The 24,027-nt window shown below is 45.1% G+C and overlaps 1 protein-coding gene across 2 annotated transcripts in view; it reads left to right on the top strand.

Moving 5' to 3' along the window:
* The window catches only part of LOC130261054 (synapsin-3-like), a 69,155-nt gene that overhangs the window by 27,003 nt on the left and 18,125 nt on the right, over positions 1-24,027 (top strand). For both annotated transcript variants that reach the window (XM_056506936.1, XM_056506945.1), the window contains exons 2-4: positions 1,203-1,688; positions 14,438-14,495; positions 23,500-23,591. In XM_056506936.1, the coding sequence (XP_056362911.1) occupies positions 1,372-1,688; positions 14,438-14,495; positions 23,500-23,591 (467 nt within the window). In that variant the 5' untranslated portion in view covers positions 1,203-1,371. The remainder of the gene's footprint in view (positions 1-1,202; positions 1,689-14,437; positions 14,496-23,499; positions 23,592-24,027) is intronic.

The following is a 24,027-nucleotide window of genomic DNA, read 5'->3' as shown; positions in this document are numbered from 1 at the left end:
CTAAGGGTTTGGGGGCTAGGAGAGGTATGGACATGAACAGGTCTGACTCCTTTGTCTGTAAAGCTTTGTAAATCCCTGTAGCTGAAAATAAATGAGAGCTTATTTTAAGAAAGCTGTTTGGTTGCTCCATGAGCTCTCACCCACGGCTCCAGGACGGAGATTCACAATTAGTTCTCTTGGACAACTGGGAAAAGACAATTTTTTGCCATCAGGAGGCAGTCAGAGTTTGGACAAGAGGGCGAGCAGTAAGGGAGACCATACCAGGTGAAGGCAAGCAGCTCCTGTATTTGTAGGGGGTCATTCAAAGGGACTTGAAAGGGATTAGGCATAATTTAAACAATGATACCACAGATGCATGAGACTCATCTCACTTGATGTATGGGATAACTCTCATTTTTGTCACTACAAATATGTATGTAATGAAAAACCCTTTTGTTTTACCTACCAGTAATAATTTTCTTTTGTTTTCCCCCTTAATCTCACCAACCAAGACTCAAAGGCTGTCTTAACAGATAAAAATTTCATAGGAAGTTAGTGTGGAAGTTTTCTGGGATGTAACTAGAGGTGACATTTTTTTTAAACTGTGAGATTATTTAATTGCTGAAATACTTAGTATTCTCAGTAAAAACAAAGTCATCATATGGTCAAGGGAGAAGACCCAAATACTTATATTTCATTATGTTCATTTTCTCACTTGAAGAGATGAGCACAATAAATTCTCATTAAAACAAAACAAACAAAGCCCCAAACAAACAAAAAACACCAATAAGAGAGGAAAAAAATATGTGAAGATTAGGCAGCCAAGTTTTTAGTTTTGAGTACCTGCAAAATTCCTACAAGTGAACTTCTAAAATCAGATAGCCTGCTAGTATCTACCAACTAACCACCAGCACACACCTGGCTCAGAGTCTGAGTGCAGAGAGGAGGAGGGGCAGAAATGAGTAATTTCTGTCACTGAACTCGATACAATGTGTATGGGATTTTTCTGCTATTTGTTGTTTACATCCTAGTTGAATTTTGGACATTTGTTCCTTACATTCAGAACCTTGCTCACAAGCCTACCAAAGATGATACAACTTCATATCCATTTGGATTATTTGCTAGTTATTCTGTAATTTTTAGCACACAAGATACCAGAAACAAAAGGCCTCTCTTTTTAAAATCAACATCTCACATATATGTCTTTGACTCTCTTCCCACAGGAGAGAAAGAAAACACAGCTGACAAAATCGAGCATATCCCTCCAGCAGGATTTCAAGGGGTAAAGCCTGCGTGCCTGGGCTTTAGGGACACAGAGGCATCCTGCAGGACTGGGAGCAGCGCTGTTCAGCCTTGCTCTTGCTGAGGAGGTTTCCCCACAAGGCCGCGACCATGAATTTCCTGCGGCGGCGTCTCTCAGACAGTAGTTTCGTGGCCAACCTGCCCAATGGCTACATGATGGACCTGCAGCGCCCCGACAGCTCCACCAGCTCCCCGGTGTCTCCTGCCACGGAGAGGAAGCACCTGCAGCCGCCCCAGCCCTCACACTCCTCCTCCACTGGCAGCAGCATCTTCAGCTCCATCTCCAGCGCCATGAAGCAAACCACGCAGGCGGCCGCGGGGCTGATGGAGCACTCGGCCGGGCCCGCGCCCCCCGCGGCGCCCAAACCCAGGGTGCTGCTGGTGATCGACGACGCGCACACCGACTGGTGAGGCAGCCCTCATCCCACCGGGGTCAGCCCTCATCCCCACTGGGGTCAGCCCTCATCCTCAGGGACAGGGAGTCAGCCCTCATCCCACTGGGGTCAGCCCTCATCCCACCGGGGTCAGCCCTCATCCCACCAGCCCTCATCCCCACTGGGGTCAGCCCTCATCCCACTGGGGTCAGCCCTCATCCTCAGGGACAGGGAGTCAGCCCTGATCCCACTGGGGTCAGCCCTCATACCCACTGGAGTCAGTCCTCATCCCCACTGGGGTCAGCCCTCATCCCCACTGGGGTCAGCCCTCATCCCACTGGGGTCAGTCCTCATCCCCACTGGGGTCAGCCCTCATCCCACCGGGGTCAGCCCTCATACCTACTGGGGTCAGCCCTCATCCCACTGGGGTCAGCCCTCATCCCACCGGGGTCAGCCCTCATCCCACCGGGGTCAGCCCTGATCTCCACTGGGGTCAGCCTTCATCCCACTGGGGTCAGCCCTCATCCCCACTGGGGTCAGCCCTGATCCCACTGGGGTCAGCCCTCATCCCCACTGGAGTCAGCCCTCATCCCCACTGGGGTCAGCCCTCATCCCACTGGGGTCAGTCCTCATCCCCACTGGGGTCAGTCCTCATCCCCACTGGAGTCAGTCCTCATCCCCACTGGGGTCAGCCTTCATCCCCACTGGGGTCAGTCCTCATCCCCACTGGGGTCAGCCCTCATCCCACTGGGGTCAGCCCTCATCCCCACTGGGGTCAGCCCTCATCCCACTGGGGTCAGGCCCACACCCTCAGGAACTGGGAGTCAGCCCTGATCCCCACTGGGCTCAGCTCTACATTCTCAGGGGTCTGGGAGCCATGGGTAATCTGCAGGGCATGCACAGGTGCTTTCACGTCTGGGTCACCAGCTCTGGCCCCAGATTGGTGTCTGTCAGACAGCCTGTATGAATGGCAGAGTGGCATTTTTCATAGCTTTCGTGGTAAAAAATGTTCATTTGGTGTTCATTGACCAACCTTTTCACAGCCTTAATACACACACTTAAGGCCTTCTTGGCTCAGCAGGCACAGCCAAGCTGTCATATCTACAGGTGATCCTGAGAGATCACAGCTGAAGGTGTGTTAATGATGTGGCTTAGGACCTTAATCCCCTGTGCTGACTCTAAAAATTAAAAGCGACTCAACCTCTCCAGCTCTCCATCTCTCTGGAGCTTTTCTCTGTATACAAATTTATACATAAATGATGAAAAGAGAACCAAATTTTATACTACCTGTCAAGGGTCCTTCACCTGCTAAACATAGCAACAGCTATTGGCAAAAGTATCTCAGCTAAGCCTCAAATTTGTCTTGTTCATGCAGGTCTCTTTGCAAACAAAAGTTTGGAAGCTTGTTTCCTATGATATTGGGTGGCACAGCACACTTTCCAAAGTTCTCCCAATTGAATTCTTCTGAAATGCCTTTTGTATGCTCCTTTTCAAAGTCAGCTGGTTTAGAAAGTTTTAGGCACCCTGTCTGAGAGTCTTACCTGGGGTAAAAATCCAGAGAATGTGTTGAGAAGATGCTCTTGTTTCATCTGCCAGCTTGTTATAAGGAAAAGGAAGGAAAGAGTAACCCAGGTAAGGAGGCAGTACTGAAGATTTCAAAATGAAAGAAGTTGGCTTATTGGGTCTTGGTCAAGGGAAATTATTTTATTTTTTGCTTCATCCTACATCACTCTTCAGTACAGTTGTCACCTTTGATCTTCTCTGTTTAACTAGAAGAGGGAGGACAAGGTGAGACCTACCTTTCTAGGTATATCTTCACAAACCAAAAGCTTAGCTCTTACCTTAAAAGAGACCATGACTGAGTACAGCTAGGTCAGACATCTTCAGCCAGCTTGAAGAAAGGGAGAGATAACAGGGGGACTTTTCTCAAAGGAAGAACAACTTCTTAAGTGAGTGGGAAAGTCCCTGCTGAGGATGACCATGGATGTTTCCCTGGCCTGGTGTCTTTCATCACAGTAGCAGCCCCTCAACGCCAGCTCCACCAGTTGGCAACACCAGTCTGGCTCAACCAGACCTGATCTCTCTCTCCTGGGCGCACCACGAGTCTCCTGCAGGCTGATGCTCACTAACCTCTGTCTCTGCAAAGTGTTTTTGCAGTTCCTTGGAGATGCTGCCAGGTGGCAGTCCCTTAACACAGCATCCTCTGTCTGGGAATGGGAGTGTCTTTGATGCACAGCTCCAGCATCTGGGGCTTAGCCGGCACTGTGTAGTCCAAACACTGTAATCAGAGAGGAAGCCCTAGCTCAAAGGCCAAGCTAGTTTTTCCTTGAGATTAATGGTGCTGGAGGTAGTCAGGGCAGGGCAAAAGACAAGCAGGGGTTGGACCTTGCTGCAGTGTTTTCATGTTTTAAAATACACACACTTCATTTGAATCCCTGCCTTTATATCTCCCAGCTGCTGTCTGTCATGCAGACTCTGTGGTCTGTGAGCTGAGCTTGCTGAGGGAGCAGCAGCTGGGATGTATAAAAGGAAGTATACCTTCCTTTAAGCAAGGCTGCCCATGCTGTCCTCACTCCTCCACTGCTGTAAGCACTCCTCACATCCTGCTGTCTTGGCTATCCCTCTGCTGTCCATAACTTAGCAGTTTCTAGGAATGGTGGGATGATACCCCTTTCGTTTATCCCAGCTCTCTGACTCAACCCACAAGTTTGCTGGTATCAAATGCTGCTTGCAAAGGCTCCCTGCTTTACTTTTCTAAGGCTGTGATGACACTGAACAAAATTAGTGTATGAATTCATGATCATACCCTGATGTATGTGTGACATGAAAAACAAGGAAAGAACATTACTAATCCTTGCTTGCAATGGCTCTTTGTAGCATGGACAGAAATACATGCCTGGAAATTTCCTCAGCTTAGAGGCTGGTCCTTTCTGAGAGAACATAGCAATGTAGCCATTCCAATGGACCACAAGTGCTTCCTCCTGGTTGATCTTTGTATCTCCAGGAAACTCAGTGAGCCCTTGAGAGCAGCACTGAAGAGCAGTGGCTCCATGGATGTTTATTTTTGGTAAGGTACTTCTGAGCAATGCCAGTCACCTTCCTGGTCTCATCTAGGGTGTTATGTGAGTTCAGGCTGAGCAGCCTCAGGAAGCAGTTTGCCTTGTGAGAGCCCAGCTGACGAAGCTGATTATCCAGGGATTCTGACTATCCACTCTGCATCATGTGCAGAAACAGTCCCAGACTCTGGAAGGTGAACAACATGACATTGTTACTTCTGTGCTGGTAATTCTGGGTTTGGAAGGAGCATCATGTTTGTAATGCATTTCACCTCTGCCTGCTCTGGTCTTTCTACTTGTGAAACCTTTGTATTTGGTTTTCAAGAAACTTTTTCCCTCTCTTTTTGAAATAGATAACTAAAAAAATCCCCAAGAAATAACTACTGACGTGCCCTTATTTCAAAGGTGAGGGGCTTCCACCGTGCCTCCTCCCCCAGAGCAAGTTACACAGGGTTTACAACAAGGAGCAGCCTGTTCACAGACAGGAAGGGTGAGAGACAGTGGAATCTGCCATTTGGTTTCTCTTCTCTAAATGAAAACACTTTCTCAGAATTGGAGACTGCAACAATATTGCCAAGCCAGACATTAATTTATCATCACTGTTTATATTACAGTAAAGGGCTGCAGTTGTGGGTTAGGATGAGGTGTTGCACAAGTGCTTGACGAAATGCTTTAACAACCCAAATAGGCAAGTGCATGTAGAATGCACTTCAAAGTGACAAATGACAATTCTCTCTGTTTGAGGAGCTACTGTGTCTGTGATGGCACAGTACAGCACTCAATCTCTCTCAGAGATCTGAAGGAAAGAAAGAGCATCCATGGGAATCCATGGCCTGTCTTCCACCATAACATCCTTGCCGTTCTTGACATGCAATATACTCTGGTTTATTCCAGAGGCAAAGTACTGTAAAAACAATGTGAGTCCCACAGAATATGATCAGCTGCTTTCTGCATTAGCAGCAGGAAAAGAAAGGTACATTCTATTAAGAACAAGGGAACTCACCCAGCTTTCTCCTAAAGTGGCAACATTTTGACAAATTTTCCATTCTCCTCAAAGCTGCAGCTCTAGGCATTGCAGGGAAGCACGCAGTGAATTGCCATGTAGGATGTGCACAAGAGGAAAATGCTCCCTGCACAGCTCCCTTGTGCTCTTGCTTTGACAGAGGCACAGCAGGGAATGTACCTGTGCATCAACACTCCAGGGAAAAGCTTGGCTCCTCTCCTGTCATTATTGGCACATTTCTCAGCTGGGGAGCCTCCACCTGGAGAATGAGGCTCCTTCTGGCGGGCTGGGAATATCTGTGCCTTGGGAGACTTCCAAAAACGCATCCACAACTCACCCACAGCAGCTGCCAGAGCAAATGGAGCTCAGACACGAATCCACGTGCTGTGTTAAACACAGAGACAGCAAAGGGGAGCAGGGCCATGGGGAGGGGGGACAGCAGGGCTCCAGGTGGTGGCACATGGGCCAGCTCCAGCAGCTTGACCTCAGCCAGCACGGAAGCATCCCACCTCTGGCAGCCTCCTCACCCACCATGCTATTAAACAAAATTATGCTCTAGCTGGATTGAATTTCTCAGCAGATCAAACAGGATTTTGCACTGTGAATTATTAACCCCCCTCCTCTGTGAAAGTGCTCAGCCTTCCAGCCTAATGCCTCATGTTTAAACAGCTTATGGGGGAAGTGATCAAGCACAGCTAAGGCTCCTGTTAGCCACACGTGCTAAAAGCATTGCTTTCTGGCCCAGACACCATAACAAAGTTGTTCTTTTTGCATTTACTGGATATCTAAGTTACATTTGTGAAACAGCTCATGTGACTTTTCAAAGCCATTGGTGTGTTTTGTCCACATTTCAGGCTGTTTCCAGAGCTCACAGTGCTGTGTTTGCTGCTTTGCCCAAAAGACACGTGCCCTGTGTGCAGCAGCTACACACATGAGTATTGTAAAATGCTTCACAAAAAAAAAAAAAAAAGTCACAGAGGATATTTTAGGAGACACAAAATTACATTGTTTTCTCTCCCCTTTAATTTGCAGCCAAATCTGCCTGAACATACTGTCTCCAAAATTTTTAAGATCATGGAAGAGAAAACTGTGATTAACACTGAATGAAATCCTCTTAAAACATTTGAAATGGTTCTTTGTATTACAATAACGTCATGATTCAGATCTAATTATGGACTGATTTGACAGGATTACTGTTTTATGCTGGTCAAAGGAAATGATCAACTGCTTTTAAAAAGAAAATTATTTTTACTTCTGAAACATGAAAATATTGAGCCCTAAATATGTCATTTGCCAAAAAATTTGCTTGTGATACAATAACAGTGTAATACTGAATTTTAGTAACATGGGAGTTCCTAAATCCTTGTGTTTTTCAAGGAATTCCTTTACAAAATATTCAATGAGTGTCAATTTCATGCTTTCAGTAGGCTGAAGGTGGTATATTAGAGGCTCCCATTAAGAGGAATATTTCTGTGCCTAAGTAATTTAAAAATAATGAGAAGTTTTGGAGTTTAAGTTTGAACTTAGGAACTTGCTGGTAAAATTGTAAACTTTTGTCTATATTTCCTGATAAGGAAGCCTTAAATCATCTAACCTGGTGGTCACTGACAATAGATTATTATGAATAAGTTTTTTTTTGCCCAGTGGTGAGCTTTTAAGGTTCTATGCAACAATGCAGCAATAAATAAAAAAAAAGTTACACATAAATTTCACGTTTTCTAAAGTCTGGCTAAAAAGCCCTTGTATTTTCATCATTTAGCTTTGTCTACCCGGGACCAAATATTTTTGTTCCTACATTTCTTGCCAGATTCCACTTTCTGAGAAGTGGAAAGCAGAAAGTGGAGGCAAGTTTGTGTTAAATGAGTGTGTGTGTTTGTGCACATGTTTGTGCACGCCTGGGAGCAGCATGGAGAGTTTCTGTATTCCCTAGCACACAGACACAGGGGTGAAAAGGAGGCAAGGCTGTCTAAGGCTTTCAAGAAATTGCATTTATCACATCCCTTTCCAATCTGTTTTAGGTATAGTACCGTCATGTCTGTCTGTATTTTTGTCCTGCATATGTAAAGTATCTTGGGATCTAGTCCCCCTAAATGAAAGGTGATACAGAAATGTAAAGGATTAGTATCATTACAAAAATAGACACAAGGAATATGGAAAATATTCCCCACCAGGTTATAACTATGCTAATGCAAGTCAAATCTGGGTCCTTAATTGCTTTACCAGAGTTCCTATAAATGCATAGAATTTAACCTCACAATGTCCTGCCTAGTCCTGTACATATAAAAAACCCAACAAACCAAATCCTCAGATACATTTCCCAAGGTTTGTGAGCCAGATTTCTTCTGCCTGAAACTCCACAGGGTTGGTCCAAGTTAGGCCAGTTCCACTGCTCCTCAAATTCAAGGAGAACTGAAGTAGGCTGGAAAAAAACATTGCAAAATCCTCAACAAAAAATGATACCCCTTGCAAACAGCTCCAGGCCATATTATTTAAATTTAGCAACGTGGAAATGTTCCAGTAATGCACTATTTTGATAATACCCAAAATCAAATTGCTGCCTCATGTTGTGCTTAATGCAGTACCCCACCTCCACCCCTACCCTCCTACCCCCAGCTCTTTGTGGGCAGGAGGAATGTGACCACAGTACAGCCTGGGTGGGGGACCAGACCTACAGCAAAGTGTCCTTCCTATTCTGACAGCCTGGAGAAGCACAAAAAGCTGTGCCCAAAAGCAATAGTGCTGCACTGACTGGTGCTTCTTCTCTTGGTGGGGGATGGCTTTGATTACCCCTGTTTGATGAGCAAGAGGTGGCACAGGAAGATGCTGGGAGGCCACTATTGTGTGGGACTCCACAATTCCTTGAATAGAACAAGTGGCCTGGATGGTTGTGTCTGTGACCATTAAAGTGCTGGTGGCTTGCCAAGGCAGGTCTCCCAGGAAAACAGGCCTTCAGAAAGGGAGGACTCACAAAAGAAGATTTAAAAAACCCTTCTCCCTTACTGATCCAAAACTTCCCTTTCCATCTGCACTCAAGCCAAGAAAATCCTGCCAGCCCTGTAGGGTGGAACGTCAGATGTCATCAAGGACCTCACCAGGAGAACTTCCTTTATCCAAAACACCCCTCACCAGTGTGGCCATCAGAGCCCAGCACAGCCCCTTGGGGTGAGGTGTCCCTTCCCTTGATGTGACCCCATAACTAACAAGGTTTCAGGGGTGGTTTCACAGTTACCAGAGCGGGCTGGGTTTTGAGGTTCTTCCAGAAGGCAGCAAAGAGGTCTGTTCTGACTGAGGACACACCTGCAGCACTGCAGGGCTGGCTCTGCCTTCAGTGGCCACAACTCAGGGGGTGACAGCACCAAGAGCAAGCTGATCTTTCCCCAGGCAGGAACAGGGCTGGTCACAGCACTGCTGTGTCCCAGGGATGGAGCTGAAACTTCTATGGAGCTCCTGGCAAAGTGTCAGTGTATTTAGGGTTACCTTTTGACCCACCACAAACCATTGGTCCTTCCCTGCCAGCATGCACAAGGTGAATACCTTTTCTTTCTTTCTGCACTTGCCTCTGGTCCATTTAACTTTGAATTCAAACTTGTTTACTGAGATGTCAAAGCACGCATCCATCACTCTTATTCACCATTCTGACACCCCCACCCCTTGCCCCAAGGTACTCTTGCAGAATAAGTATTAATTACCAACCAGTCCATCTCACAGCTGAACACTGCATAAAGGTCTCTGGGCCAAAGTAAATGTGGACAAAAGCTCCAGCAGTTTGCAGACCTCAGCATTTATGGAGTGATTTTTCCCATCCCTATGCCCTGGGCAGTCAGGAGTTGAGCATCCCAAAATTCCTTACTATGTACGGCTGAGGATTTCTCAAGTGGGGAAAAGTGGGGCAGGGGTGAGAACTGGCTCCTGAAAGGAAAACCTTCCTTATTTTCACCCTTAAAAAAAAAAAAAAAAAAAAAAAAAGGGCACAAATGCATCTCTCCTCCCCCTTCCCCTCCCTGCTGTTCCCCTCCCTACTGCCCTTATAGCATGTAGGGGCTGGGGGAGGTCGGGGCATTCCAGCAGCTGCTGGCCAGTATCCTGGAAACTGCCTCCTTTTTCCCAGTCCCAGCCCCTTTTATGAAGGAGACAATGCAGACATACAGTGAGTGCCTTGTGCATCACTTGGGCCCCCAGGCCCTTTGACACAGGGATTTTACACAGTGGCTCACCACCTCCCCACCCTCCCCAAGGTGCCCCCACGCCCAATCCAGGGGGCTTCAGCCTCGCCTTTTCCTGCATTATCCAGAAAGGAATTACGTGCCTTATTTTCCCAAGGGCTCGAGTGAAATATGTGTAATGTGATACCAGGGAAATAATTCAGATAATTCCAGAATTTACCCGTGGATGCCTTTTGGTTTGTTTACCCGAATCTCTTCTTACCATTTCTCTCCTCTCTTCCACCCACTCCCTTGCCCACCTCTCCCCAAGAGTCCTGTGCATTTCTCTCTTCGTGTTTTGCTCTGGCCCCTCCACAGCATAGGAAAGGCTGCTTCCTGCTCCAGATAAGAAGTGCTTTCCATGCAAAGTTTGGCTTGGCTTTGTCTGCTTCTTGTGTCTTGATCCAGAGGCACAAGCTCAGTCAAAGGATTTGGAGGAATTTGCCATTACAATATCCTAGTGTTCTTCTTTTGCATGCTCTCAGTGAGGAGAGCCCATTTTTGGGTTGAAGGTACAAGCCAGCTCTTGAGTTTGTAGCTCAAGGCCTCTGTTGAACAGTGATACAGGTGTGAGTCAGGGCTCGGTCACATCACAGGGGATTTGGGCTCAGGCATATTAGTTCATCTGAAGAAAGGCTTCCAAGTTTTCAAGACAGCATTCCAATATTTGCTGTATCAGTTCCACTGAGATCTCTCCTAGAAAGATCTGAAAATCTCTAAAGTAGCCCGAGGTAGGTAAGGGGAGGTGAATTTTTCATTTGTTATTCCTTGCTGCTGTTAAAGGTACACTCCATATCTGACTCCATATAATGCAAATTGTTGCATATGCTTCCTCCTAATTGAGGCAGACTGGGGCTGGTTTACAGAATATCTCTATAAAATAAACTTATATATATATAAAAAATAAAATATCCTTTCCAGATTACTTCATAAGAAGAGGCATTGGGGTTCTTATGTCCCCATGTAATCATGTCAGAGCTTGGGCAGAAAGCAAAACTTATGTTTGTTTGATGCTTTGCACCCAGAAAATATGTCCTTTTCCAGAGCATGCAGCTTCTTACTCAGAAAGAGAGAGGGGTTCAAGGCAAGCTTCTTTCCTGCAAACCAGGGCAGACATTTGGCTGTTTATCATGGTGCTTCCTCCCTCCCAGTCCGTGGGGCCACATTTAAATGGATTGCCTAGCCCTACAAATCCCACCCTGGAACTGCTTTTGAGCATGGCCCTGCAGTTTTCTTCAGTCAAAACATGTTTACATGCTAATTCACTGAGATCACAGCAGCAGCTCCAGCCCATCCACACCCTGCCCAGCCAAATTACAGCTCTGTGCTCTGCTCAGCTGAACATCTGACATGCTGTAAAGTAAAGGGGTGGCCCAGGCTGGGGACACTGAGCCCTCCTGGGGCCATGAGCTGCTCCTCTCCTCTCCTCTCCTCTCCTCTCCTCTCCTCTCCTCTCCTCTCCTCTCCTCTCCTCTCCTCTCCTCTCCTCTCCTCTCCTCTCCTCTCCTCTCCTCTCCTCTCCTCTCCTCTCCTCTCCTCTCCTCTCCTCTCCTCTCCTCTCCTCTCCTCTCCTCTCCTCTCCTCTCCTCTCCTCTCCTCTCCTCTCCTCTCCTCTCCTCTCCTCTCCTCTCCTCTCCTCTCCTCTCCTCTCCTCTCCTCTCCTCTCCTGCTATGCTGAAGGTGAGTGGGGACACTGCCGAGGTTCCCAGAAAGTTTTTGGACTGGTCTTCTGGGCACAGCTCCTCTGCTGCACGACAAGCTGCCTAGATAACTCTGCAGCAGCCAGGTCCTAGACAGAGGTCTGGAAGAGACTTGCTCAGGTGGTTTTGGGCCACAAATGTCTTGTACGGCCATGAGACTGCCAGAAACATCCATCTCTCCTTCTCATGCATCCCCACCACAGCAGCTTGGTATTCCTTTCCCCTGTCTCATGCCCACTGGGAGGACCGCAAGCCATTTCAGACACTGTGCAGAGCTGACCAAAAGAGTCTCTCTCTTGCAAGACACAGGATTCTTCCTCAGCATCAGCAATGATTCCAACTTGCTTAAAATTTGAGGGGCTCCAGGAGGATGCTAAGGCCATTTTTCATTTCAGTGTGATAGCCTCTACTGCCCAGGGGCTCCAAAACTCCAGGTGAGAATTGAAAACATCACTCCATCCATTTCAGAGATGTTTCAGTAAGAAATGTTTTGTTCTTACCCTGGGCTATGTTAAAATGATGGGCGGACCAAAATATTTTTCTGCAAATTGCTTAGCACCTGTAGTCTTCAGAGGCACTCAGAACAGGTTAAGCTGCCTGGGGGACTGTCTTGGAAAGAGAGTATTTTTAAAGGAAAGTTCTAGGGACATGGGCTGAGACAACCTGTGTGGAAAGAGGGATAGGGCAGAGAGGTCACACAGTGTCTAAGCTGAGGTCCCTTGCACTACTCCAATGATTCCTAATGCTGGATGCACTTCTGTGTGACCATCCATAAGCCCAGCCAGTACTGCAGGGAGGAGAGAGATCATTTTGAACTGTGTGGCTAATATCCTGGAGCAGCCAGTGGAAGCCCCTTTGCTGCATCTGAACCAGGCTGAGGACTGTGGTCAATCACACTTCATTACAAGCTGAAGCAAAGCATCACCAAGGAGTTTGCAACCAGCTGGTCAACAAAGAGGAGAGGCCATAGGGGGAGGAAGTGTGTTTCATAAATGTGGGTGAGGAATATATATTATGAGCATGCTGGGAATATAAACAAACTTGTACCAGGGAATAGTGTGCCTCAAATTTCAGACCAGTTCCTGTGAGCCCTCTGGAAGCTTATTGCAGTTTTTAAGAAGTTCCAGCAATATCCCAAATGTTTAGGAGTGAGGAATGTTGCCAGAGCCTCTTGAGCCATGCCTCCAGAAATCTGATGGAATTATTAAGTGCATTTGGAGTTCCTGTTTATTGCTAGAGGCGTAATGTCTTAGCTTGTCTGCTGAGTTGTTTTTTAATACAATGCTCATAAATTCAAAAAAAAAAAAAGAAGGAAAAATGGCCAGAGATCTGCTTTTTGTACAAAACAGGAGTTATTCAAGTCACCTGGTCTTGGTTACACCTGGCTGCTACATTGTCCCTCACCTGTGCAGAAATCTTATTTGCACCACCCTGATGGATGGGCTGTCTGGGAAGGGAAGGGTGATACAGCATTCAGATGTTAGAATTAAGCAGAAAGCTTTTGACATTTTTAATGTATTTTTCTATTATAGAGGAAAATTTTGGCTTCATTTTGAGCCAGAATGACAAAACAACTTTTTTATTTACATGTCACATTTCTGGGGGAGGGGAGCATTCAGCTATAAACTAAACCAGTGTGTTTCAGCCATGGGGAAAATTGCCTTCCTACTGTCTCTTCTTTTTTTATTGGAACAAATAGACACATAGTAAAAATTTGAGCCAGCTTTTTTTTTTTTTCCTTATACTATAAAATAGGGAGCAAAGCAGGCTTCCCCTCATTTTCCTTTACTTCTTTATTCTGTCCTGTCTTTGCCAATTGAAAACAGAACTCAGAGTTACTTTGTCTCTGGAAACAGCTCTTGCAGGACTAAACTGTTTTCAATGCTTTCCAAACTGAAGAGCCCTTTGGAGCCTACATGGCCTTCTGAAAGTTTGTAGGGGAGGAGTACTGACAAAAGAAATTCATATTTTCTTCTGTCAAGCTTGTTTGGTGAGAGGAAGAATTAGGGAGAAATATTCACAGGGAAATTTATACTGGCAGTTTCCCCACAGACCAATCAATATAAAAGGCATTATACACAAATATGAATACAAAAAGATAAAACTGCCTGGTTTTCCCCTCTGTTTTCTTCTCCAGCACTACTGTCAGCCTTTCCCTCATGTGAACAAGCTTCTAGAAGTGCTTTGTTGTCTGCACAGTGTGGGGAGACAGCAACAGAGGTGGTGGGAGGTGTATCTTCTTCTCACAGCAGTGTTCCACCCCAGAGCAAACGCAGTTTCTCAGTTCAGGAGAAGAGATCCTTCATCAGTGACACTGAAGAGATGCACACAGTTTCCCTAAATCAATAGCAATAAAACAGAAGTGGAAAGCAGCTCTGGAGTGAGACAGCATGAGAACAGGCTTCACAAGTACTTCAGCTGGGATGATAAAGCTCCTTGCTCAACATCAGAAGCTGTTCCCCATGCTGTGCCATATGCTGCTCTCCTTCTACAGAATAAAGATTGAGTATTAAATGAGATATAGCAAAGAATCACTGATTAGAGTTGTTCCCTGGAAAAGATTAGGAGAACATTTGGTTTTCAGTTTGAAAATTAAATGAAAAAGTAACAAGCCTTGAAGGAACTTTCCAATGTGGTTTTCATCTGGCTTGGCAGGTTTCTCCTGGAGAACAGAAAGCTAAAAGAAGATAGGAATTAGAAAACCATGCTGTGACCCGGATAGAAATTCTTCAGCAAAAAGGGAAATGCAGAAGCAAAACAATATGCAATAAAAGCCAAAAATCTTATTTAACCTTGTTTGTCTCCCTTGTTTCTTCTGCAGGGCCAAATATTTCCAGGGGAAGAAGGTGAATGGAGAATTTGATATCCGAGTGGAACAGGTCAGTGTCAAGTGAATTTCTCCCCAAGAAACGTGTGTGGACACAGATAGGGAGATGTAATCTGTCCCAGGAGCAGTAATGAGGTTCAGAGGCTGTTTTTTATGTGCTCCACAGGGCACTGGACACATCCTGTTTCCCTGTGAGCCTTGGCAGCAGACATTCATTTCAGTTGAAGCCTCTCCATGTTGGGGTCTCTGTGTGTTGGTGCAGTACCAGTCAAAAAAAGTCCCATATTGACTGAGACTGGGTGCTGCTTCCAAAAGAGAAATTATTCTTAATAATCATCATCTGCAGACACCCAACTTGAAAGCAGGCATAAGAGAGAGATGTAGAGATAAGATGGTGATCCTGAAGGAATCATATGCTTGTTTTATATTAATTAGGACTACAAAAATGTTTGGGTGGATAAAGAAAGCTGCTGAATGTTGTTTGAAAGATCTCATATTTTCTGTTTTTAGAAGGCTGTTGATTCTGCATCATGTGTGTGTGTGTACAGATTATTAATGCAGTGGTTTTGAAGGCTTTTTCAGGACCCATTGCCCTTGAAAAGGTGTTTCTTCTCTTTTCAAAGGCATCCTGTCCTATTGTCTATGACTGTTCATGAGCACACATGTTCTGATCAAACTCTGTCTGGGACAGATTTTTCTTTTCTATTGATATCACACATCAGTCTGGGTGGTATTAACAAGAATAATTTTTCCTGGTGCTTCCTTATCAGTCTTTATTTTGTTGGTACCTTAGCAATTATCCTAAAAGAGAATAGAAAAAAATAAGCAATTTTAAAATCATGCTACTCACTTAGAAGCATGAAATAAAATAATTTAGGTTTTCCCTTCAAGCCTCTGATCCAACCCTCTCCATCCCTCAAAGCAGGTTCAGCTTCAAAGCTAGACCTGGTACTCTTAAAAACAGCCTGTTAATTCTTTCCTAAACCTTCAGTCTCTGCCTTTCCCCTCATAATCCTCCTCAAATGTTATTGCACTTGAGGTCCTTATTAAGGAGCTGCCTTGGAATGGTTGGTGAGGCAGAAGGTCAGGAGTGGACTCCTGATCCCTGCTGGGGATCAAGCTGTGACCATTGTCACAAGGCATCTTATCACATTTCCCCACCAACTCTTGCAGGGAGGCTTTCCCAGTTTACCTCTTGACATCCTTCACATCCATACCCATGTTCTAGATGAGGCAACAAATTGCTCCAAGCAAAGACCATGATGCAGTTTGGCTGGTGAGGACCATGAGCAGGCCCCTGCAGCTTTCATCACATGCCCACAGAGTGACTGCAGCCTTGCCCAAGCTCCAAGTGGGTAGGAGAGTGGAGGGATGGAAAACAAGGATCCTGGCTGTTCCCACTTTTCCCCTCCCTGCCACTCAGATCAGGCAGCCCAGCCTCCATTTTAGTGGGCAGGGAGCTGCTCTTGCCTCTTCCAGACCTTGGAGGGAGAAGGAATGATGGCTTTTCCCATCTGGATCACCATCTCTCCAGGGAACACAGAACTCTCCCCTGAATGGTACAAACTATGCTAAGCATTAACCTGGCTACTCAGTTCTGAATAAATTCTCCATCAGAGAGTTTGACTCTTAGACACCTCTTGAACCATTTGGTCTGCTCAGTAAGTTAATTTAGTTTTTCATTTTTCCATTTGATCCTGTTTCAGATAACCACCCATTATTAACTCAGCCAGAAATACAGTTTGCCTTAGGAAATTTTTTTTTAAGATTTTATAGGAGAAAAACCACTTTTGATCTGAAAAGCTAAATAACAAAGAAGTTTGAGTGGCAGAAAGCAATGAAAGGAAATACCCAGATGTTAAATACTCTTGAAAAACCACATAGGGGAAAAGCCACTGCCTATTTATACTGACCATGCTAACTCTTTTGCCATTCTTCCAGGATGTTTAGTAGCTGGTTTGAACATTTTTTCTCCTCCTTCTTCATATCCATCTCTGTTACATCTTAATTCTTTCTAAGCATGCCAGTTTAGCAATCTAGGGGAAGCAAAACAGGATAGTAGGTGATATATTTTGGAAGTCACTCTATCCCTGATTTGGGAAGGAGCAGGAGTGCTGAAAGCAGCAGCCTCTCCCTCTCTCAGCAGTGGGAAGTCAGATATCTAATCTGGCTGTACACCCTGCCAGGTCTCCAGGCTGTCCCCTCCTCTGAGGAATGCAGGACATATGTGACCATGCTGTCCTGCTCTGCCTGTCCCCCACACCCAGCTCTGGCTCACTGCAGCTGAATTCCCAAAACAGGCAGAAGTTCCAAGATATGAGGTTTCTGCAAGAGGTGAATCCAGTTCATATTAGACACTGGGTAATAGACAGGAGAGAGATGCTCAGTGCCATCCTGTGCTCAGGGAGCTGCTTCTGCAAGTCTCAGCTTGTATGAAAATGGACCCTCAAATAAGGTTTTCTGTTTTTCTAGCACTGAGTGAATTGCATGACCTTGATAGCAACCCCAGGACCTAGTTCTTCATATCAATTATCCCCAGGAAGAGACAGGGGTTACTGTGGGCATCACCTGGTGCCAGTGAGTGAGAGGAGAGCTGGCATTGTGTGTTCACCACTCTCCTGCCACTCATTAAAATGAACATGAAGCCTGACTTTGTTTCCACCTTTGTTTCTTCAGTGTAACACTGAAACCATAATTATAATGTGCTTTAAAGGCTGCAGGATTTATTATTGTCCACTATTTAGTGAAAGCAGGCATGCAGTGCCAGTGCCTTCTTCCTGCTGGCTGCAGAGAGAGAGGTGAAATGCTCTGGTGGTGTAAAGCCAATCCATCCTCCTGAGTCATGGCCCCTTTTTCTCTGGATTACATTTTGCTTATTTGGATATTTTTCCACTTCTGTAGCAATGATAGTCTTTCATGAGACTGATTGAAACACTGATCCAAAAGTTAAAATCTATATGACCTATTCTGATTAAAACCCTGATGGTTTAAGTTTTATTCAGTGTGAGTAAATCTCTAAGCTTTAAGAGAACAACTGAATCTAAAAATGCTATCTCTATTTTGTACTAAAAATAAGCTGCTTAGATTTTGATCCACATTATTGCTTTTACTTGCCTGGTGATTTCTAGCTTTCAGAACTGCAGTGTATGCATCTCCAGCTCTTTCCTCTAGAAATACAAATACTAAAAATGTTCTTTCAGAAATGAAAGCATAAGTTTGAATAAATGGCTCCAAGGCTAAGCTGAACTTAAAGAAGAACCTTAAAGTGCCACAGGAGTGGACCACACTGCTTTTAGTCTCTCACAAAAACAATTTTGCTTTTATCTCCTCAGTTCTTCACTGGCCAGGGGACGGGAGGCATTAGGAACCACAGTATACTGAGGAAGAGGAGGAATTATACCATAGGCCTTTTGTCAGATGTTTTCCTTCATTAGAGAGAAACTAATTCAGCACCTCCTTCCCCATCCTCTCTGTCCAGTCCCAGAGGAAACTAAACCTTGTGTGCTCTCAGGATTTGTGGGGTTTTCCATTTGGATCATAAAGGGGAATGCCTTGTGGCCATTTATCCCCAGCACAGCCACAGAGGAGCAGAGGAGGGCGAGAGGGATGGGGCTGAGACCTGAACAGGCACAGACCCATCAGACAGACCCTGAGGGTGGGGCAGATGAGGGGCACACTTGGCACCTGTCTGGAAGAGTGATGGCTACAAAGCAGGAGTCACTGGGATGGCCATGGAGATCTGGCTAATGAGAGGAGACTGGAAGAGTTGAGTTTGTTTCTCCTGCCATAGCAGAGGACAAAGGAGACATGAGTGCTTTTAGAAAATTCCTTGGTGCAAGTGAGGATTTCATGACACAGAGCCAAGTGTAGCAAGGTTAGACCCTGTGGCTCTGATGCATTTTTCCAGTCCTGTCCCTTTCATGAACCAATGAGGGACACAGCAGGCAAGAGCAAGCAGCACCTCTTAGAGAGAGCCCACTGCCTTCAGGATACCTGTCCTGCAGGTATTTCCCAAAGGAATTTTGGTATGTTCAGAGTCATCCTTCCTGGCATTGGCTGTAGATGGTGGAGTGGGGTGAAAAGTGTGAAAGGGGAGCCATGAATCCAAAAGGCCCATCTACATTTTTATTCCTGTTGTTTGTTCACCGTGTCCTTCCCACCATTTCCTGCTGTCACGAGGTGGGTCTGTCTGTCCGTCTGACTCGCATTTCTCTTGCACAGCTCATTCACTTGTTCCCACTGCTCAGTTTATTTTCAGGGAATGATTATTCAGTGAACTCCTATGTACATGCTTCTGGAAAAGTCTTGTGGTATAGATTATGACTCCATTGGCAGCCTTGTCAGGAAAAAAGTCGTACTTGGCAGTCACAGAAGATAATTGTAATACAAATCACGAATTCCAGCTCCATTGTACTTCCCACCCTAAAGAGGTATTTTCATGTGTGGTGTAAATGGTCTTTTCAAAAGGCAGAGTCTGACAGGTCTGTGTGTGATGAAAGGAAAACCAGCTCTTGTCAAACAACAGTATAATTTTTATTCATTATATGTTTAGGGTTTGGGTTTTTCTACAAATGAATGCCAGAAAGCAGTTCAAGAATAGCAACAGAGTTCTCATGGCTTTCCACATGCATTCAGAAACCATGAATAAAGGGACCTGAAGAACTAGCAATAATTACTCTAAAAGCATTATTTTCTTAAATTAAAACTATCTTCTTTTTTTTTTTTTAATTTTCATTGGCTTTTGGAAGTTTACAGACTTCATGGTTTAGAGCCACTTCCTGGGATCAAAATATTTAGAAATGTGCTTTTTCTAAACCTCAGTTTTTCAGGCAGTCACATAACTTCTGAAATGAAAACTCAAGAGACAATGAATGCCATCAGAGAGAAAAGGTGTTCAGGTGAAGGCATGTGGATCTTCAGCACCAGCATTGTCTCTAGCCTAGGAGAATGCATCCTAGCTTCAGGGCTTGTGAAGAGCACTTGTGGAAGCTGCTCTTGGAGCCACATTCACATCACAGATGGGCTCTCTCCATCCTTTTCTCCCAGAGAGCAATCCTGGCACTGAGGGCAGGTGGGGAGCAGGGTGCTTGCCCAAGGAAAAATGTCTCAGGAAGAGACATGGGGAATGAGGATGTGTAATCTCTAATTCTGTATGCATAGCCTCAACCCCCATCCCACAGGCATCCAAACTATCTGCCCACCTACCTGCCAGTGCAGAACTTAGGGATTGCTTACTTTCCTCTTGCTTGTAGTGGTTGTAGTGAAATGAGCTGCTTTAGGAATGCAGCCTGATGTGGGCCTTTCCTTGAACATATTGGAAGATTCACCAAGAAACAAGGCATAAAATCCACAGAGGAATGTATGAGATTTGATTATACAGTAGCAATTCCTCATCCCAAGTGCCTAAGCCATGGCATGGGCCAGGCTAGTCAGTAGCCTAGACAAAGCCATGCAAGGATTACAGTGGATCTCATCCAAAATATGAGTTAAAAAATAGTCACACTGCTGAATGTATGTCAAATCCATACTCAAGCATATGGTTGGCAGTGTTACAAATGGAGGAAGTTGTGGATCTGCCAGAGAGAATCCCTGTGACAGCAACAACTCTGATCAATTCACTGAAAAATATCATCTACAAGAAAATCTTACAAGAATGGGACTAGTTTTGTTTAGGGAAAAAAAAAAAAAAAAAAAAAAAAAAGAGAAAAAAATTAAAAAAAAAAAAAGAAGGAACAAAAAGTCTTTGAGGAATAAGTTTTCAGGTTCTGCAGAAAGAAGTAATGGACACAAAAATATTGCTGTCTTAAAAGGTAAGGGCAGAGATTTAGATTGGGAACATTTTCCATTGTTGTTAAGGTACAGACTGCCTGAGGAGGCTCCTCATCCATGGAAGACAGAAGAGGGTTATGTAGTATCTGCACACAATGGTAGAGGCAGAGCTAGTCATGCCTTAGGAAAGAAGGACTATGTGATGTTTTGCAGTCCTTCCAACACAGCTTTCTGTTATTCTCTGAAAAATGCTTAAAATACACCTTGAACATGTGCTTCCCTTAAATCACTAAGAGGCATAGCTACTAAGCCAGGCATTTCTACTATTGCATGATTGAAAATGACAACATCTTCCTTGTTTTAATATCAGGAAACAGAAACAGACACTAAAATAGCTCACCAAAAAGATCTCCAGCACACGGAGGACACTGATGGAAACTGAGAGTACCTTAAGGTTTAGTCCAAACGATTTGGAGAGTCGTCTGATTCTTAATACCTGAAAGAGGCATTTTTGACAAAACTGTGATCAAAGTAGCTGTGGGCATCATCTCATGGCTGAGCCTCACAGAGGTATGGAATATTTCCACTCCCACAGTCTTACTACATTACTCTTCAAGACAGATTGTGTCACGTTTGTCACACACGGTTTGGTCCTGCCCTGAATGTTTTTGCAGCCACTGGCACTGCTGCAAAGCAAGCATAAAACACCATCAGGCTAATGCAGTGCCTTCTTCTGTTCCATGATTCCTGATGCAAATGACTCTGCAAGGCTCTCCTGTTTTATGCACAGTTACCTGTCACTCTCCCTGCACGGGCTGCTTTCAAAGACCTCTTTGTCTGCAAGGTAAACCCAGGCTGGAGATGATCTCAGAGCTGAAATCCCAGCCAAGGGAAGTCATCGGGCTACAGAACCCACAAAGTTAAAAATACAGGGAGCGCTGGAAAATCAACAGGAAACTATTTCTGCTGACTGAAGGTTTTAGCCTTCTCCCAAACGCCAGCCAGCAGCGGCCTGTTGGATGGAACAAAGCAGCTGGATGAAAGCAGCAGCATTCCTGAACTTTGTCTGGTAAAGCAGAAGGGAATGCCAGGCAAAGGTCAGGGCTGTCCCTCGGTTCTGACTGTAGATCTGGATGTTTTGGGAGTGAGACAGCTGAAACCTCCAGACCCTCTCTACGCTTCACTCCTCTTGCCAGAGTTCCCTGGACAATGCCTGCCAAAGGGGATTTCTCCTTTTCTTCTGTCTCTTGGCATTAGCAGGGCCTGAAATTGGTGCTGGCAGTTTGGCATGAGGTACTCAGCATCTCGGGGGCTCTCAGGCCCATTTGCAGGTCGGGTGTCTGAGCACAGCTTTGTTAGGCCTGACTGCCTCAGGGAAACGCCTGTCAGACCAGCTTAGTCAGGCTGCAAGTGCTCCTCATCAGAGGGAGATTGCCCATTTTCACCCCCAGCAAACAGCAGTGTTGAGCTCCTTACTACAAACCATCATGGGAAAAAAAAAAAAATGGAAGAAAAACATAAAAACAGACCTAAAATTGCTCTTTCTTGTGCTGATGCTCACATCAGATGATGCATTCCTCAGCAGCAGAAGCTGGAGGTCCAGCTGGACAACACTCTGCTTTCAGAGTGGGACATCCTGAGGCACATGGGGACACAGAGGTGGGAAAAACATCCTTTCATCTCCCCAGTGCACAGAGCCTCTGGAGCTAATGTGTAAATGAGCAATATTGCCTTGGCCCGCAGGGGAGATCACTGATGGTGCCCAAAGCATCTGACCTTACTGAACTTGCCCAAGGTGGGCTCCTCTCTCCCTAGGTCCCCAGGGATTTCTCAAATGTATGGAAGGCACGTGCCTTTTAGGGGTACATGTTTTCTTGTCTCTGCTCTGAGAGGGTCACTGGAGGAGCGTGGCTGTGGCCAAGGCAGCACAGTGCTACCTCTCACCAGTAAAACCCAGGCAGTGCCCTGAGCCAGTGCCAATCCTTCCCTGAGAGCATGCCTGTGTGTGTATGTGTTTGTGTCAGGAGCAGAATTTATTTCTTGGCAATAGGAATTTTCCCCCTCTTTTCATTGTAATTGGGAGCTACAGTGATGTAAGATCATGTAAGGGTGTTGCTTTAAAAAGTTTCTGCAGGGCCACAGACGTGAAATCTCATTACATCATCGGGTCACCAGCCCAGAGCCATTGCTTTAAAATTATGTGGATTTTAAAAAGAAAGTTGGAAATTATTTTTTCATTTGTCGTCTGGCCTTTGAGCCTTTACAGGTGCACTAGTTCTCCATTGGCAAGTTTTTTCCATGAGTTCATGAGGACAAAACATGCTTGGGGTTTTTTTTGCCTTTTTCTTAATGTATAAAAGTTGTTCCTGCACTATCTTTTGGTTTCAACTAATATAATTAGGAGAGCATTAAACAGTACAAGGATCTCAATAAACTCATAAGTATTAGCAGCACCATCTGAGTGTTCTGGGATTAGCTAGCTACTGGGTGGAAGATGATTTTACTGCTGCACAGTCTTCATCATACTAAGTCTGAAAAAATGCCTTAAAAGGAAGGGGAAAAAATCTGCTTAAAGGGAAAGGACTAAATTTTCTGCCTCAAAAAATTAAACCTGTTTATTTATATTCATCATTATCAACCTGTCTCTTTTGCCCTCCACAGCTGAAATATCCCTTGCCAACCTTTCCAGCCTTGCAAGTTGTGCCTCTTTTAAAATACAAAGTGTTTTAATGATTGAGCAGCTCTGTTAATAACTTACCCAGCTTTGCTAACTCTTTAATAGTAAAAATCTTAATAAGCAAATCACATCAGGTGACCTCTGCTTATCACCTTCCTGCAACATAATGAGGTTTAAAAAGGTTTAAATCTTTTGTGTTAGGTTTATATCTGGCTAGTGGCATGGCAGCCAACTCAGACATAATTCTGGATGTCTCCAAGTGGAAACTTTGCATTTGAATTCAAATGACCTTACCTCTTTTTATTATTATTGTTACTATTATCATTATTCTTTCCTGTGTGCATTTTTCAGCCTGCTCATTCTTAATTCCTTCAGCACTTATGCAATAAGCCTAATCCTGTGTACTTTTACACCCCAAGTGTGGGAGCCATAAATACTTCTGCAATCTCCCAGGGCAAAGCAGCTATAATTGGATCTCCAGCTCCCTCACAGGAAAAAAAAAAAATTAAAAAAGAAGGAAAGGCACATTCCAGATGAAGAAAGTTCTGTGTCTGTGTGTTTGTGTCCCTGGTGCCCCTGGGTAACTCTCTGTCCTCTTGCCCCACTCCAGGCCGAGTTCTCGGAGCTGAACCTGGCTGCTTACGTCACGGGGGGCTGCATGGTGGACATGCAGGTGATGAGGAACGGCACCAAGGTGGTCAGGTGAGGAGCACCAGCTGGGCTTGGAAACTGGGCTTTGTGCAGCAGTGCTGGGGCAAGCAGGGGTGACAGATATCTGAATCAGGGCAGCACAGTCCTGGTAGCTTCAAGGATTCTTGGAAGTGGAGAAAGGACTGGCCTGACTCTGGTGGGTTTATATCAGGTCTCAGGTGCACATTATGCCATACAGTCATTGTTTCCAGTCCAGACCCTTCTTGCAACAGCAATGCCTCCTTCTCAGGTCCTTTTTAGCCTCCAGACTCCCAATAAAAGGGAGAACAGATATTCTCCCTTGATTTTTCTCTCCTTCCCTGTCAACTAACCCTCATTTTAAACAGTGGCTATAATTCCTTAGCCTACCTGTCTCAGGCCCTGATCCCAGCCACTAAGCCCAGGTGACCAGATCAAGAGCAGCCTTGAGAAGAAGGACTTGGGATTG

The sequence above is a fragment of the Oenanthe melanoleuca genome, chromosome 1A (assembly GCF_029582105.1).
Source record: "Oenanthe melanoleuca isolate GR-GAL-2019-014 chromosome 1A, OMel1.0, whole genome shotgun sequence".
Lineage (NCBI taxonomy): Eukaryota > Metazoa > Chordata > Aves > Passeriformes > Muscicapidae > Oenanthe > Oenanthe melanoleuca.
The sequence above is the reverse complement of the archived record's forward strand: the minus strand, read 5'-3'. Positions and strand labels throughout refer to the sequence as shown.